Source organism: Thamnophis elegans, chromosome 7 (assembly GCF_009769535.1).
Source record: "Thamnophis elegans isolate rThaEle1 chromosome 7, rThaEle1.pri, whole genome shotgun sequence".
Taxonomy (NCBI): domain Eukaryota; kingdom Metazoa; phylum Chordata; class Lepidosauria; order Squamata; family Colubridae; genus Thamnophis; species Thamnophis elegans.
In genome coordinates, this window is record NC_045547.1 from 78,213,573 (window position 1) to 78,231,123 (window position 17,551).

General features: G+C 44.7%; 1 protein-coding gene across 1 annotated transcript in view; it reads right to left on the bottom strand.

Annotated features, from left to right (window-relative positions):
- RELN (reelin) overlaps positions 1-17,551 on the bottom strand; it is a 380,071-nt gene that overhangs the window by 21,694 nt on the left and 340,826 nt on the right. The window contains 9 exon segments of the mRNA XM_032221885.1: positions 1,929-2,086; positions 3,367-3,528; positions 5,710-5,783; positions 6,620-6,795; positions 8,622-8,864; positions 9,621-9,727; positions 11,215-11,390; positions 13,872-14,049; positions 16,289-16,503. Of these exon segments, the coding sequence (XP_032077776.1) occupies positions 1,929-2,086; positions 3,367-3,528; positions 5,710-5,783; positions 6,620-6,795; positions 8,622-8,864; positions 9,621-9,727; positions 11,215-11,390; positions 13,872-14,049; positions 16,289-16,503 (1,489 nt within the window).

Sequence of the window (17,551 nt, forward strand, 5' to 3'; positions counted from 1 at the left end):
TTTAGATGGCAGCTTTCCAAACTAGATAAAGTCTGTAGTCATAAATATTCCTTTGAAAGACTGTTTGCCAGGCCTTTGCTGAATGTGAATGAGAGGAATTCACATCCGTTTAATAAAAGGGGTTTTGTCGGGACCAGGAATCTTCTTTGTGCTCTTTGGGGAAGCCTAGGTCAGAAGAATCATTAAATGAATCCTAGGAGATTTGCAAGTGGGCTGGTTGGTAGGTAAGATATACGAGCACAACAGGACCAGGGATGGCTGCTGCTAGATGGGGAAGGGTGAAATTGACTTACTGGGGGTGGTGTGTGTGACTTAAGACTTTCCCTCCCAGCTTCCCCACTGATTTTCCTTATGGGGAGTCGGAAGGGAAGATTACAAATAGTAATTGTGTGATTGCAGGATGTTGCAACCATTACTAGTGAAAGTTAGCTGCCAAGCATCCATCTCACAATCCGTGATGGTGTTATGATAATGAGAACGTCAAGGACCCTTGTTAAGAGTCCCCTTTCACTGATGTCGTAACATCAAGTGGTTGCTGAATGAATGGTCCTTAAGCCAGGACTAAAGGTAAAGGTTCCCCTCGCAGATATGTGCTAGTCGTTCTCAACTCTAAGGGGCGGTGCTCATCTCCGTTTCAAAGCCGAAGAGGCACCATGGTCCGAAGACGTCTCTGTGGTCATGTGGCTGGCATGACTTACAACCAAAGGTGCACAGAACGCTGTTTCCTTCCCACCAAAGGTGGTCCCTATTTTTCTACTTGCATTTTTTATGTGCTTTCGAACTGCTAGGTTGGCAGAAGCTGGGACAAATCACGGGAGCTCACTCCTTTATGCGGTGCTAGGGGTTCGAACCGCCGAACTGCCAACCTTTCTGATCGACAACCTCAGAGTCTTAGCCACTGAGCCATCGCGTCTACCAGTAGTAAATTCTGTAGATTTATGCATGTATTAATTTTTCTTCCCCTCACATTTTAGAACAGTATTTCAAAGCTGGGCATCCTTCAGGTGTATTAACATTTCTATCTCTAGAAGCTGAAGTTCTTTAGGCTGATTTTGGATCTCCAGGAGGAAAATTCTCGATGCCAACAGTAGAGGCGAGCCGGACAGGAGATGATTTTTTTAAAAAAATATTAATCAGAATTCCTCATTCAGGTGTTACATGCATAGGGTCAAAGTATCAACACAACCTCCCACCAGAGAAGCTTCGTGCAAAGACTATTTAAAGGTGCACAAACACACCACACAGCAGAGCAGTGGTGGGTTTCAAATTTTTTAGAATCTCTTCTGTAGGTGTGGTCTGCTTTATGGGAGTGGCTTGCCGGCCATGTGAATGGGTGGGAGTGGATTGCCAGCCATGTGACCAGGTGGGAGTGGCTTGGAAGTCATGTGACTGGGTGGGCGTAGCCAACATGTAAAATGTGGTGAAACTCACTTAACAACGCTCTTGCTTAGCAACCAAAATGTTGGCTCAGAAACTCTGGCACGCAAGTCTTAAAACTGTCAAGTTACAAGACCCTTGCACCCCTAACCCTTTAGAAACCGCCCCCCCTGGGGTGTTCAAACTTGACAGCTTTAAGACTTGTGGACTTCAACTCCCAGAATTCCTCCTCCAGTCATGTTGGCTCAGGAACTCTGGCATTGAAGCACGCAAGTCTTAAAGCTGTCAAGTTATAAGACCCTTGCGCCCCTAACCCTTTAGGAAAAAAAACACAGGAGTGTTCAAACTTGACAGCTTTAAGACTTGTGGACTTCAACTCCCAGAATTCCCCCTCTCGCTCTGCATCTTGATGATGTGCGGAGGGAGGGAGTTGGAACCGGTTCTAAACGGCACTGTAGATTTGTGGAACCTATAGAAGAGGTTAGAACTGGCAGGAACCCACCCCTGCAGCAGAGAAAAGGAGAAAAGGAGCATCTACAAAAAAATCTGACCTTGGTATTCTTCATCACAAATACAAATGGCACCGGTGGTACAGTATCCGTGGCCGCTGCAGAGTTTGGGACATGCTTCTCCAATGTAGACATGATCAATCGCCCAACTTTGTTTTTCTGGTTCTTCTCCTTTCTGGATCCATCGGAACTGAGTTGCACTAGAAATAAAATTGTCCACATGTCGAGACAGGAAGCCAGCATGGCTCCCAGGTAATATGCCAATAAACAGGTAGCCCTTCTCTTAAGAAACATTCATTTAATGACATTCCGCCATTGAAAAAAGTAACCTTTGGCCGTTTTTCACACTTAGGAAAAGTGTCACTTTCCGTCGCGCATGTTCAAAATTTGAATGTTTGGCAACTGCTTCATATTCATGACGGTTTTAGTGTCCCGGGGTTATGTGATCCCCTTTTGTGACCTTCTGACAAGCAAGTCAATAGGGAAGCCGGTTTCACTTAACAACTGAGTTACTAACTTAATAATAGCAGTGACAACTTAATAACTTAAAAGTTACAACGGCACTGAAAAATGTGAATTATTATGACCGTTTTTCAGAGTTACATCTTTGCGGCATTTCCCATGATCGTGTGATCAAAATTCAGACGCTTGTCAACTGCTTTATATTTATGACGTCGGTACTTACGACGGGTGCTGTGATCCCCTTTTGTGACCTGGCAAGCAGAAAATTCTGGCAATGGGAAAAACAGATTCACTTAGCAACCGCGTCACTAACCTATCCACTGCAGTGATTGACAAGAACCGTGGCAAGAAATGTCAAAAAGGGGACAAAGCTCACTTAACAACTGTCTCACTCAACAGCAGAACTTTTGGGCTCAAAGCTGGGGGGAGGCAAAAATGTCCCCGTTTTTCACTAAAACGGGGGCATTTTCCCCTTCTCCCAGACCTGCTGAAGCCTGGGATGCGGGGGGGGGGAGGCTTTGGGAGGCCAAAAATGGTTGTATTTGGTATATAAGACGCACCAACATTTCCACGCTCCTTTAGGGGGGGGAAAGGTGTGTCTTATACTCCGAAAAATATGGTAGCTAAAGTCAATGAATGTTGTGAGGGTTGATATGTTGCTGAAGATGCGCAGTGCGGTTACATTTCGGAGAGGAACAATGGTGGGTTACGACCAGTACGGCCCAATATAGGCATACTGGTGCCTGCCAAGAGCACCAGGTACCGTTCCGGTACAGTGCTCCGGAGGGCCCACCCGTCCGCCCGCACTCCTTACTGATATTTGAGCTCTTCGGGACTTCCGCGCACGGAGCGTATGGCTCCTGCGCGATGCTCCGCCGAGTAGTTGGAGCGTCATGCAGCGTCGCAGGCGGTAAGTACGCTTGAGTGTGCTACATGCATTCATGTGGTGGACGCTGGGCCAAGTAAGACCGTACCGGTTTCACCGGGATTTGGAACCCACCACCGGAGAGGAAGCTACCTGGAGGAGACGTGATCCGGCAGTTGGATGGTTATCCTCTTCCAAGTGGAGCTGTTGACAGAGTTATAGATGGTTGCCTCATGAAACTGAAACGGGGAGCATCCAACGCTGTTGGAGGAAGACGGAAGGCACTGGGTCTGGACGAGCTGCCAGGAATCTAATCTGAAAGAAAGCAAAAGAGAGATAAAATTGCTCGGTGTGGAAGAGGGAGAATGCTTTGGCAAACAGTGGCAGCAAAACTATTTATTTATTTATTATCAAAATTTATATGCCGCCCAATCCCGAAGAACTCCGGGCGGCTTACAAAAAAAAAAAAAGAGAGAGAGAGAAAAAGAGGAAAAAAAAGACAGTTTAAAATCACAACACCAACAACAATACATTCATTCTAATCGGGGCTGGACCTCAACAATGAGGTCAACAGCCCCAGGCCTGCCGGAACAGCCAGGTTTTTACAGCTTTCCTGAAGGCCATGAGAGTGGGTATGGTCCGGATCTCTGGGGGTAGCTCATTCCAAAGGGTCGGAGCAGCCACAGAGAAGGCTCTCCTCGGGGGCCCGCCAGCCAACACTGTCTGGCTGACGGCATCTGAAGGAGGCCCAATCTGTGGGATCTTACTGGCCGCTGGGAGGTATGTGGCAGTAGGTGGTCACGAAGGTACGCTGGCCCTAAGCCATGTAGACCTTTAAAGGTAATAACCAACACCTTGAATTGCGTCCGGAGACCAATTGGTAGCCAGTGCAGCTCGCGGAGGACAGGTGTAATGTGGGTGTACCTCGGTGCACCCAATATCGCTCGCGCGACCGCATTCTGGACTAGCTGCAGTCTCTGAACGCTTTTCGAGGGTAGCCCCATGTAGAGCGCGTAGCACTTAAGTGACTTCCCTACTTTCTCTTTAAGCCTTTTCGCACCCTAAGGATGTTAAAACAGCAGAATTCTATTTGTATTTGCCTTGATCAGGTATGTTCAGAAGAGCCTGGAAGCCCTTGGTGGAGTTTCCAGGTGTCAAATACAACACAGGTGGTTCACAGGTGAAATGGTTACGGTTTCCTGGGGTCACGTGATCCCGTTTTGCGACCTTTGGCCAAGCAAAGTCAACGAGGAAGCCAGATTCACTTAACAACCATGATAATAATTTAACAACTGCAGTGATTCACTTAACAAACGTGGCAAGAAAAGTTGTAAAATGGGCTCAAACTCAATTAACAACTTTGCAACATAAATATTTCAGCTCAGTTGTGGCTGAGGACTACCTGTATTAGCTGGAGTTGAATAATTGAAAAAAAACAAAAACATCTTGGCAACAAGTAATTTTGCATCTGTTGTGTTACCAAGAAAGATAATAGAATAGAATAGAATAATAAAATATGGAATGGAATAGAATAGAATCATAAAATATGGAAAGGAATGGAATGGAATAGAATAATAAAATACAGAATGGAATGGGATAGAATAGAATAAAAAATACAGAATAGAATGGAATGGAATAGAATAGAATAACAAAATACAGAATGGAATGGAATGGGATAGTATAGAATAGAATAATAAAATACGGAATGGAATGGAATAGAATAGAATAATAAAATACAGAATAGAATAGAATGGAATAAAATAGAATAATAAAATACAGAATGGAATGGAATGGAATAGAATAGAATAATAAAATACAGAATAGAATGGAATAGAATAGAATAGAATAACAAACTACAGAATGGAATGGAATGGGATAGAATAGAATAGAATAATAAAATACGGAATGGAATGGAATAGAATAGAATAATAAAATACAGAATGGAATGGGATAGAATAGAATAATAAAATACAGAATGGAATGGGATAGAATAGAATAATAAAATACAGAATGGAATGGGATAGAATAGAATAATAAAATACAGAATGGAATGGAATAGAATATGATAGAATAGGATATGGAAAAGAATAGAATAGAATAGATCTATCCTATCCCATCGTATCCTATCCTAGAAGAGAACAAAATAGAACAACAGAGTTGGAAGAGACCTCGGAGGTCTTCTAGTCCAACCCCTGCCTAGGCAGGAAACCCTACACCACTTCAGACAAATGTTTATCCCACATCTTCTTAAAAACATCCAGTGTTGGAGCATTCACAACTTCTGGAGACAAGCAGTTCCACTGGTTAATTGTTTTAACGAGATAAACAAGACATGTTTTTAAATTCCAATAACAGAACTTGAATCAAGGGAGATTTTACATTCATATCAAACAGTTACATTTATATTTACACAAGCGTTAAATAATTGTGAAATAGGTATTCCGAATCTTCAAGTCCACAGTATTTTCAATCACGGCCATAAGTTTCATATTTTACCTAGCATCCTTAGAGTATTCCAGCATTACCGAATGGAGATCACCACAAGATGTTGCTTCACAGCCAACGACAATCTGAAATGATTAAAATGAAATGCGTTTTCTCTTCAATTTTGTCATTCGGTTTGGAACAATTTGTTCTCATTGTCCATTCTGATAGTAGACCATTGCGTGTGTTTGTTCCAAAATAGGTAAAGGTAAAGGTTGCCCTCGCATATACATGTTAGTCATTCCCGACTCTAGGGGGCGGTGCTCATCTCCCTTTCAAAGCTGAAGAGCCAGCGCTGTCCGAAGACATCTCCGTGGTCATGTGGCCGCCATGACTAAACGCCCACGGAACGTGGTCCCTATTTTTCTACTTGCACTTTTTACATGCTTTCGAACTGCTAGGTTGGCAAAAGCTGGGACAAGTAACGGGAGCCCACTCCGCTACCAGGCTCTAGGGATTTGAACCGCCGAACTGCTGACCTTTCTGATAGACAAGCTCAGCGTCTTAGCCACTGAGCCCCTTTGAGTTCTAGTCCCGCCTCAGCCATGAATGGCAGCTGGGTGACTTTGGGCCAATCCCTTTCTCTCAGCTCAACCCACCTCAAAGGGTTGTTGCGGGGGAAAATAGGAAGTGAAAGGAGTATTAGGTATGGTCGCCACTTTGAGTTAACTTATAAAGTAATAAAGGCAGGACAAAAATCTAATAAATAGGCCCAAGATACCCTAGATACTCTTTTGACCCACCATCTGCATATTCATCTTAATTTGATATTATTGTTCGATGCATTCATGTAACTTCCAGAAACTCTAAATAAGCAACGTATAGTAAATATGGGATAATCACTTGAACATCGATCAGAGTTTCAGGACAATTCTGATTAAAGTCGATGTTTTACTCCGAATGCGCAGAAATGTCTTCTTACTTTAAACTGTATCATGTATCCAGGTTGTATAATGAGCTCGCGGGAGGACAAGATATTATACGTCTGATCCTTTTTCTTGTTAGGCCAGTAGAGATGGAAGGAGGGGTTACCGCAGAATCCCGCCGTCCTGACTGCATTTGGATAGAAACTCCAGTTTTCTTCGTGGGAGATCCCTTCTGTTAAGATCAAGGAGTGAAAACGAAGCAGAGAATTATTCGGTGCAAATATAGACAGAATCGTTAAAACGTGTTTGTATATTCAGGATATATAAGCATCCTCCAAAGCCTAAGGGGCAGATGATAGGCAACGCAATGTATCTAACGTGGTCAAATCTTCTATATATATAAAAATGGCGCTCTGTATATGTGTTTGTGTTTGTGTGTGTGTGTGTTCTAGCATAACTCTGGAACGCCTTGAGCAATTTCAACCAAACTTGTTACACAGATGGCTTACTCTCTGGAAAAAAAATACTGTTGGGGTAAGACACCTTTAACGTCCTTCGGGGTGTGTGTTCGTTAAGATACAGCGTGTTGTGCCTTAAAATGGCTTCTACTGTACTGCCTTAAAATGGCTTCTACTGTACAGTGCAGTAGAGTTGCCATGGTAATAGCCTTTCCTGTGTAATATAGGATTGGGATAAATAAATACCAGGGCAATGCCAGGTTATCAGCTAGTTATAAATAATTAAGACCATCTTCCCAGTTATCCAATTCTTTGTAAATATGGGATGTTAATTCAGAGAATTGAAGATGCTGAGAAACAAGAGGAGAAGAAGAATTTTATTACAATATCAGAAAAGGATAACGGAGTTCTCTACATTCACCATCCAAATCCTTGTATGAATTTTTAGGTCAATCAACAGTCCGTGGACAATGAACAGGTAGTCCTTTGACTTGCGATAATTCATTGAGTCACCGTTCCAAGTTACAATGGCACTGAAAAATATGACTTATGACCATTTTTCACACTTACGACCTTTGTGGCATCATGGTCACATGATCAAAATTCAGACGCTTGACATCTGACTCATATTTATGACTGTTGCAGTGTTCTGGGACATAATCACCTTTTGCAACCTTCTGACTAGCAAAGTCAATGGAGAAGTCAGATTCACTTAACAATATATTCACTTTATCTATCTATCTATCTATCTATCTATCTATCTATCTATCTATCTATCTATCTATCTATCATCCATCATCCATCTATCCATCATCCATCATCCATCATCCATCTATCTATCTATCTATCTATCTATCTATCTATCTATCTATCTATCTATCTATCATCTATCTATCTATAGCTCTAGCTCTAGCTCTAGCTCTAGCTCTAGCTCTAGCTCTAGCTCTAGCTCTAGCTCTAGCTCTAGCTCTAGCTCTATCTATCTATCTATCTATCTATCTATCATCTATCTATCTATCTATCTATCTATCTATCTATCTATCTATCTATCTATCTATCATCTATCTATCTATCTATCTAATCTTCTGGCACTAAAAAAAGGTAAAGGCTTCCCCTAGGGGATGATACTAATCTCCATTTATTAGCCAAGGGAGCCCATGTGGTCAGAAGACACTTCTATGGTCTTCTGGCCAGTATGACTGTATGGAACACAGTAACCATCCCACCGAAGTGGTACCTATTCATCTATTTGCATTTGCATTCTATCGAACTGCTATGTGGGCAGGAGCCAGAGGTGGTATTCTGCCGGTTTGGACCAATTCACGCAGATATGACCTGCCCAGCCACCCTGACTCTATTTCATCCTATTTAGGGACCCTTTTTTAGCAAAGCGCATGCACGGAAGGCCGGGTATGAACCGGTAGCGAAGGTAAGTGAAAACCATCCCAGGCAGGAGCTGAGGCAAGAACGGGAACTCACCCCATCTGCACGGCGCTTGGGTCTCGAACCTGGGCAGTCACTTAGCGTCTTTAACTGCTGAGCCATCGCACCCTCGTAGTAACTTTTGGGGTAAGAAATTAATTCACTATGTGATTCTTACCATCATCAAATGTGTCCACCAGTTGACTTGGATTGATTTCTGCTCCGCCAATCAGTATATTATCCAGGGCCCACTGAGCACGATCAAACCCCGAAACAACAATGCCGTTGTTAATTACAAATGGTTGCCACCAGCGTAGTCGAGTTGTGTTGGTCAGAGCCTCTTCTGGGAGCAGAATATAATCGTGCCTGATGGAGATATATTTCTGATAATCCATCTCATGTAGTAATGTCCACGATATTCCTATATTATGTTGGTTCAAGATAAAGAAAGAATTAATACATGTCTGAAAGAAAGAATTAATAAATGTCGGAGATTCCTTGTGGAGTTCTGAACAGCTGATTTGTGAGAATGAGAATTTTAGACTAATAGAAATATTTGTTAGGTGTTGTGGCCAAGGAGGTGCCATTGGAGCTGCCACCAGACTCCGACAGTGAGGGGCCCTCTGAGTCGGCTCTGGAGGATGTGAAGGACCCTGGACAGGGTTCCGACTCCGAGCAGAGCGCAGAGAGGCTGGTTGGCCACCAGGAGGCACCTGAGCCTTGGACCAGTGGGGAGGAGACAAGGGAGAGTGAGCCAGAGGCCAGCAGTGAGTTGTTCCTGGATGCATGCCATCGAAGAGCTACTAGGCGTCAGGAACAATTACACAATTACAGGAGGTGATTGCGCTCAGCTGGTGGTCATTAGGCTCCTCTCCAGACTATAAAAACCTACTTGTGCACACGCCCCTCTTTGCAGAAGTCAACGCAGGATTGAATGTCGGAGGACAGTACTGTGAGCATGGCAGGCTGAATTGCTGCCAAGCCTTATCTGTGTTTATTGCTGCCTGAGTTTGTCTGAGTTGCTGCTAAGGTCCTTATCTGTTTGTTCTGCTTGGCTTTCAGCCACTGAGGTTTTGGTGTCTTGTTATTAAAGGACATTCCATTTAAGCTTGTCTCGGCATTCATTACTGGACGGAGGAGAGGGTCAGAACAGTTAGGTATCATATAAATCACTTGCCTCCATCTGTTGAGTAATCCAGTAGAACTCCTTCCTTTCGACATGTTGGTCTATGACAAGTGGTCATGTTGTTTTCACTCCCTATTCTTCCAAAGTATTGTAGAAACCTGGATTAAAAAAAATGCATCACTAAGTATATACTTTAATAATGTGCTGGAAGAAACTGCATGTGGGTTTAAGTTCTGGATACTTCCCTTTCTCATGAGGGACTCATGGAGCACAACCTGAGACTTCGTGGGTTACTTAAATACGTTAAAACTCCTACTTTGATGTCTAGGCACTGATATCATTATTGTGGGAAAAGTAAATTTCAGAAACTCGATGTTTGATTAGAGCTAGACTAGATCAGCCATCTACAAAAGCTATTTATATGGAGCCTTCCTTCTACAATTTACTCCTTTTCTTGCATTTTTGGTGTGGCCTGCTGGCCACTGCCCCCCCCAGCAGCCAAATCAGAGGAGGAGGAGGAGGAGGAGGAGGAGGGGGAGGAGGGGGAGGAGGTGTGGGAGTCAGGGCCAGCATCAAGGCAATCTGAGAGTCCGAGAGGGAAGAAGGAATGGAGCTGTCAGAGAGAGAGAGAGAGAGAGAGAGAGATGGAGGCAGAGCTGGGCTGTCCATCAGCCCTCAGATGGAGAGTCAACATCCCCCCAGGACTGGAGGGGGCTGATGAGGAAGAGGAGGAACAGCTGGGTCCAGTGCCTGATGCGTGGATGTGCAGAAGGCAGAGGAGAGGAGAGGAAATCTATGGGCTGGTCCTTGGGACAGAAGTGCCACCACTGCTAGCGAGGCCCCAATTTAGCTCTGGGGATGTGCAGAAGGCAGAGGAGAGGAGAGCAGTGGAAATCTATGGGCTGGTCCTTGGGACGGAAGAGCCACCGCTGCTAGCAAAGCCCATCCTAGCTCTGGGGATAAAAGGCAGGGGGCAGAGATGGATAGATGTGGCAGAGGAGAGGAGAGCAGTGGAAATCTATGGGCCGGTCCTTGGGACGGAAGAGCCACCGCTGCTAGTGAAGCCCCACCCTAGCTCTGCGGATAAAAGGCAGGGGGCGGAGATGAATAGATGTAGAAGACAACTATTCATCTTCCAGCCAGACGGACTTGTTAGCCTGAGAGATAAACTGAGAGATAAGATAGCTGGTGCTCCTAATAAAGCAATAATTTATTTAAACATAGAGGGTTTGTCGTGTTTGGGGAGCTGGGTCAGAACAATTTTGGGGGGCAAAATCCATCTGTGGATTTAATAATTTAAAGGCTACTCCTTTCAACCGAGATAATTTTAAAAAGTGCTTAGACTATAGGGCTGCAGTGAGAGCAACCTTCAACAAGATGAATTATATATGGTCCAGCTTCGGAAGGGTGGATAATTTATTAAATTATTAATAACTTTTCACGAGGCTAGCTGACGGATGTGGTCAGCTGGGGAAATAAGTCCTTCCTTCCCTTCCTTCCTGAGTCGACATTTTAAGGATGAAAGATTTATGCCCTGTGGCACCGTCCCCTTCGCCTTCCGGAGTCACACCGTGGTTATTATTCATCGCTAACCGTCATTCAAACGGATGAGCTACGTTCACCTCTATGAGGTAAGCTGACCTACTTTGCGCCCCGCAGGTCCAGGTCTTGAGTCATTGCCTGCCTCACTGTTGGTCCCCCAAAATATAGAGCCGTGTCCTCGGCCAGGACCCCACATTCCAGGCAGGCCAGTCCGCCTTCCAGGGACATCCATAAATCAGGGCGAATTTCTTCGTTGTCAAAACGCTCCTTCAAGAAGGTCTGGTGAGGGATTGCAAGATATGAAAATATAGGCTGATGGGCTGTTTTCTTCTTTCAGGTGAAAAGTTCAGAAAAATACAGTTCCGTCATTCCTCTTCGTACCCTTCTTTCCCCCTGCCCCTTTCTTTCCTTCCTTCCTCCCTCCCCTTTCCTTCCTTCCTTCCTTCCTTCCTTCCTTCCTTCCTTCCTTCCTTCCTTCCTTCCTTCCTTCCTTCCTCTCTTCTCCTCCCTTCCCTTCTCCCCATTCTATACCAGAAAAATACAGTTCCTTCATTCCTCTTCCTACCCTTCTTTCCTCCCTCCCCTTTCCTTCCTTCCTTCCTTCCTTCCTTCCTTCCTCTCTTCTCCTTTTCTTCTCTTCTCTTCCCCCATTCTATACTAGAAAAATACAGTTCCTTCATTCCTCTTCCTACCCTTCTTTCCTCCCTCCCCTTTCCTTCCTTCCTTCCTTCCTTCCTTCCTTCCTTCCTTCCTTCCTTCCTTCCTTCCTTCCTCTCTTCTCCCTTCTCTTCCCTTCCCTTCCTTTCTCTTCCCTTCCCTTCTCCCCATTCTATACCACAAAAATACAGTTCCTTCATTCCTCTTCCTACCCTTCTTTCCTCCCTCCCCTTTCCTTCCCTTCCAGAAATAGATTCTGGAATAATAAAGTTGTTTCTGCAGAAATGTAATCCAAATGCATTCTAAAAGGTAAAGGTTTCCCCTCTCCAGTCGTGTTGGAGTCTAAGGAACAGTGCTCATCTCCATTTCTAAGTTGAGGGAGCCAGCATTGTCTGAAGACAATTTCCATGGTCAGGTGGCCAAGGTGACTATATGCCAAGGTGTACAGAACGCTGTTGCCTTCTCAACAAAGTGGTACCTATTTATCTATTCGCATTTACATGCTTTCGAAGTGCTTGGTGGGCAGGAACTGGGGCAGGAACGGGAGCTCGGCCCACTGCATGGTGCTGGGGTATCGAACCCGGATTGTCAGCTTCCCTGCAGACAAGCTCAGCGTTTTTAACTGCTGAGCCACCACGCCCCTAAATACATATTAGTCAGACCCCAAACCAAGAATGACAGGTGGTAATTCCTCCAAGCTGTTCCTTATTGTTTCGCATCTACAGACAGAATCTTGCCAGACTGTACTATCTGCATCTCCAATATACTCTGTACTGTTAGGGAGGACCTGTCCCCACCCTCTTTCTCTCACACAAAATATTGGGGCTGAGATGCCTCTTACTTTCCAAGTTTCCAAGTTTAATAAAATTCGTATGCCGCCCACTCCCATTTGGACTCTGGGTGGCTCACAACAAGACAAAGAGACATTTAAAATTAAAAAATAAAAAATACAATATTAAAATTCCACATCATCCATACCATCTAAGCGGGGCTGGATATCAATCAACAGCCCCAGACCTGCCGGAACAGCCAGGTCTTGATGGCTTTACGGAAGGCCGGGAGAGTGGTAAGGGTCCGGATCTCAGCGGGTAGATTGTTCCACAGGGCCGGCGCAGCAACAGAGAAGGCCCTCCCCCGGGGAGCCGCCAGCTTCTCTGGAATGCAGTCCCTCCCTCCTGGGAATTGAGAGACCGCCTACTGCCAATTACCTCCACTAGACCGATAAGATCGCATAGATTAGGCCTCCTCCGAATTCCATCAGCCAGCCAGTGTAGACTGGCAACTACCCGGAGGAGAGCCTTCTCGGTGGCCGCTCCGACCCTCTGGAACGAACTCCCAGTGGAGATTCGGACCCTCACCATTCTCCAGTCCTTCTGCGCCGCCCTTAAAATCTGGCTGTCCCGGCTGGCCTGGGGTTAACGATTCTAACCCCACTCGAATTGTATGACTGTTGTGTTCTTAAATGATGTAGTGTCTGCATGTTGTAAATTGTTTGTCCTTCCCCCCCCCCCCCTTTTGAACAGTGAGCCTCCCTGAGTCCCCCCAGGGAAAAGGGCGGCATACAAATAAAGTGAAAATGAAAATGAAAAAAATGAAATCTGCCCCCTCATTACATTCCCTCACAATGCTTTTATAATAGTTCATGATATGCCACTGATGGCCAACTTTTTTGGCACCGTGTGCTGAAAAGGGAGCACTTTGCGCACACTCGTCTGGGCCGCAACCGGGAAGAGGAGATGCCCAGGGGGCATGCATATGCTGGAAAATAAACTTCTGGTTTCCGGCCCGTGCATGTGTGCTGGCCAGCGAGTCTTCTGGTTACTGCCGTACATGCGCCAAATCAGCTGGCCGGCACGCATGCTCGTGCTGAAAAATGGAAGACCAGCTCCTCCGGTTACTGAGACTGCGGCACGCCCAAAATGCGCACCAGAAACCCAGAAGAGGAACGGGCGACGCCGCATGTGCCAGGCGACATGGCTCTCTGAGTGCTACTTCGGGCACGCATGCCATCGGTTCGCCATCATGGTGATATGGTATTACTTTGAGTGCAAAGATTTAGCTTATTTGCATTGCTTTCCGTGGTCCAAATGCTCTTTAAAGTACCTTCAGAGGATGGGTCAAGTAACAATTCGGCCCGGAGTATCCAGGGTCGCAAATGCACTGCTCTTGCAAGCAATCACCATGGCCTTGGCAGTTTTCGACACAACCAGGACCAAGGTAGAAATTGTCAATGGCCCACTGCATATCGGAGTACTTCTGATAAAACCTGAATCTCACTGGACTGCAAGAAAACAGAAGAAGAAGAAGAAGAAGAAGAAGCTGAGATTATTACACACAACTTTTTTGGGGGGGGGGGGTCAATTCATTTTTCTGTTTGTCTGTAAGGTTCTTAACTAATGTTAGTTTTAGTTAAATTTAGTTTCATTTTCGTTCTTTCTTTGTTTATTTCAATCCTGCAACTTCTCCGTGGTCTTCCATTTTTCCTACCAGCGTGGGCCCAGTTTCTAATGGTTCATCTGCAAATGCTTGCAATTTATATTTTCCTTTTTTAAAAATTTTCCACGCCTTTTATTTCTAAATCTTGTCTAATATTTATTTTATTATATTTATTCTAATATGTTGTCTAATATAGGATCTTGACAAACTTGAACATTGGGCACTATCTAATAAAATGAAATTCAACGGTGAAAAGAGTAAGGTTCTACATTTAGGTAAGAAAAATGAAATGCACAGGTACAGTATAGGTGGTACCTTGCTCAATAGGAGTAATTGTGAGAGGGATCTTGGAGTCCTAGTGGACAGCCATTTAAATAGGAGCCAGCCTTGTGCAGCAGCTGCCAAAAAAGCCAACACTTGGCTGCATAAACAGAGGGAAAGAATCAAGATCACGTGAAGTGTTAATACCACTTTATAAGGCCTTGGGAAGGCCACACTTGGAATACAGCATCCAGTTTTGGTTGCCATGATATAAAAAAGATGCTGAGACTCTAGAAAGAGTGCAGAGAAGAGCAACAAAGATGATTAGGGGACTGGAGGCTAAAACATATGAGGAACGGTTGCAGGAACCGTTTTGTTATCTGGTATGACTAGTTTAATGAAAAGAAGGACTAGGGGAGACATGATAGCAGTCTTCCAATATCTCAGGGGTTGTCACAAAGAACAAGAAGCTATGGGTGGAAACTAATCAAGGAGAGAAGCAACTTAGAACTGAGGAGAAATTTCCTGACAGTTAGAACAATTAATCAGTGGAACAGAAGTTGCCTCCAGAAGTTGTGAATGCCCCAACACTGGAACTCTTTAAGAAGATGTTGGATAGCCATTTGTCTGAAACGGTATAGAGTTTCCTGCCTAGGCAGGGGGTTGGACTAGAAGACCACCAAGGTGCCCTCCAACTCTGCTATTGTATTGTATCATTGTATTTCTGTTTAGCACTTCCAATGTCAATATAAATAGTAAATATAAATGGCACGATTTATAGGCCACGATTTCTAGAAAATATGCTTTCTCAGTTCTGGAAAACTTTGCAAGATAGAGTTCAAGTTAAAAAGAAAGGATTGTATTGAAAGTGGTGAATTTGTCTCCCGTTGAAATTTTTGAAGGGAAATTAAATCAGGTAGTCCTTGAGTTAGGGCCACAGCTCAGCCTAAAATTTCCACGGCAAACGAGACAGCTGTTTTGAGCGAGCTTTGCCCCATTGAACAACCTTTCTTAGTCACATTTGTTAAGTGAATCTCTGCATTGGTTAAATTAGTAGCATGGTTGTTAAGTGAATCACAAAAGGCGATCCCATGACCCCGGGGACGCTGCAACCGTCATAAGTACATGCCAGTTGCCAAGTGTCCAAATTTTGTGACCACGGAGATGCTGCAAAGGTTGTAAATGTGAAAAATGGTCATAAGTGACTTTGTTTCAGTGCTGCCGTAACTTCAGACGATTACTAAATGAACAGTTGTAAGTCTAGGACTAGTTGAATGGGAAAATCAGCCCTTCAGTATTTCCGGTCCCGCTTTTCTGGCTTTTAACCAACGGATGGAGAGTTTTTGGAAACGCAAAAACTTTCAACTCATTTACACAATGTTCCAATCTCTCCTTCTTCGGTACATTGTAGGCTCCCCCCTCCTTTGTTATGATGCCATGCCTCTATTTGATAATTAATTATAAAGGTAAAAGTTCCCATCGCACATGCGTACTAGTCGTTCCCGACTCTAGGGGGCGGTGCTTATCTCCATTTCAAAGCCGAAGAGCCAGCGCTGTCCGAAGACATCTCCGTGGTCATATAGCCGGCATGACTAAACGCCTGAAGGCGCACGGAACGCTGTTACCTTCCCAACAAAAGCGATTCCTATTTTTCTACTTGCATTTTTTACGTGCTTTCGAACTGCTAGGTTGGCAGAAGCTGGGAGAAAGTTAATGGGAGCTCACTCGGTTATGCGGCGCTAGGGATTCGAACCGCCGAACTGCTGACCTTTCTGATCGACAAGCTCAGCGTCTTAGCCACTGAAGTATAGTTTCCTACTTACTTTCCTACTAGGTTTTCAGGCAATGGGTACGTTATCCTTTTCCATCCTTTGGTCGGAAAGAAGACCGAGGGCTGGGAAACGGCCCCAGAGCACTTCGGGTCGGCAGGCAAACATTGAGGGATGAGGTATCTCCAACTCACGCCAAAATCGGTGGAGTATTGTACGTGGACTTGGTTCTGAGCAATTTTTTCAGAGGTTTTACATCCGACGGAAATCTAAGGGGTGCAAAAACACGAATGCATTTTGTTTTTTTTAAAAAAAATCAGCGAAAATAATTCAGATCTTAATGCCTAAAAAACAATGTTAATTCAACAGAAGAGAATATTTGTAAGTCAAGGTTCAAATGAGGGACCATCGGTGAATTAGTGGTCTGCTTCGCCAGAGGCCAACAGGGCTGGTGACAGACTCAGACAGTGAGGAGGTTGGGGGGGAAGATGGGCCAGTCCTGGAGTCTGGGGAAGGCTCTGATGAGGGCTCTGCTTCGGAGGCAGAGAGGGGGCCAGGGCTGTCTGACAGTTATCAGTTGCCTTCGGAGTCGGAAATCAGTGGGGCAGAAGAACAGCTGGAGCCTGTTCCCAGTGTGCACAGAGCTGCCAGGAGAAGGGAACAGCTAAAGAACAGGGGTTAACTTGGGAGTAAACGCACAGATAGACGGTGAATGACCCCTCCCAGAGGGAATAAAGAGGAGCAGAAGGGGAGTGGAGTTTGCAGGAGACCATTAGTTCAATTAATTAGGGTGAAGATCTGTTCCTGACTTCTTGCCAAGTAATTGCTGCTACAGCATGGCGTTTAGAAGATATCGGCCTGGCAGCTCTCCAAGCCTGATGAAGGTCTGTAGTTGTGAAATCTCTTGAAAGACTGTTGACTGGACTTTAAACTAAAAAGAGGGTTTGTTTTTTTTATCGGGACGAGGAGTCGGCTTCCTGCTTTTGGGAAGCCTAAGTCAGAACAATTAGTGAACACTGCTAGCCTATATCACCCAGTATCTTTCCACATGGTACTCCGTGAACTTAGCCCATCATTCTGTGGTGGGATTCAGCCAGTTCGCACCTATTCGGGAGAACCGGTTGTTAACTTTCTAAGCAGTTTCGGAGAACCAGTGGTTGGAAGAAATCTCCTTTTGTTTTCTTCCACTTTACAGGGCTAATCCTGTAAGGAAGGCAGGAAGGAAACATTCTGGTGTTGTTTCTAGCCTCATCTTTATTGCTCTGCTTCCAGAAACTGCCTCTCCAGTTAACCCTTGTTACATTGTAACAGCAAAGG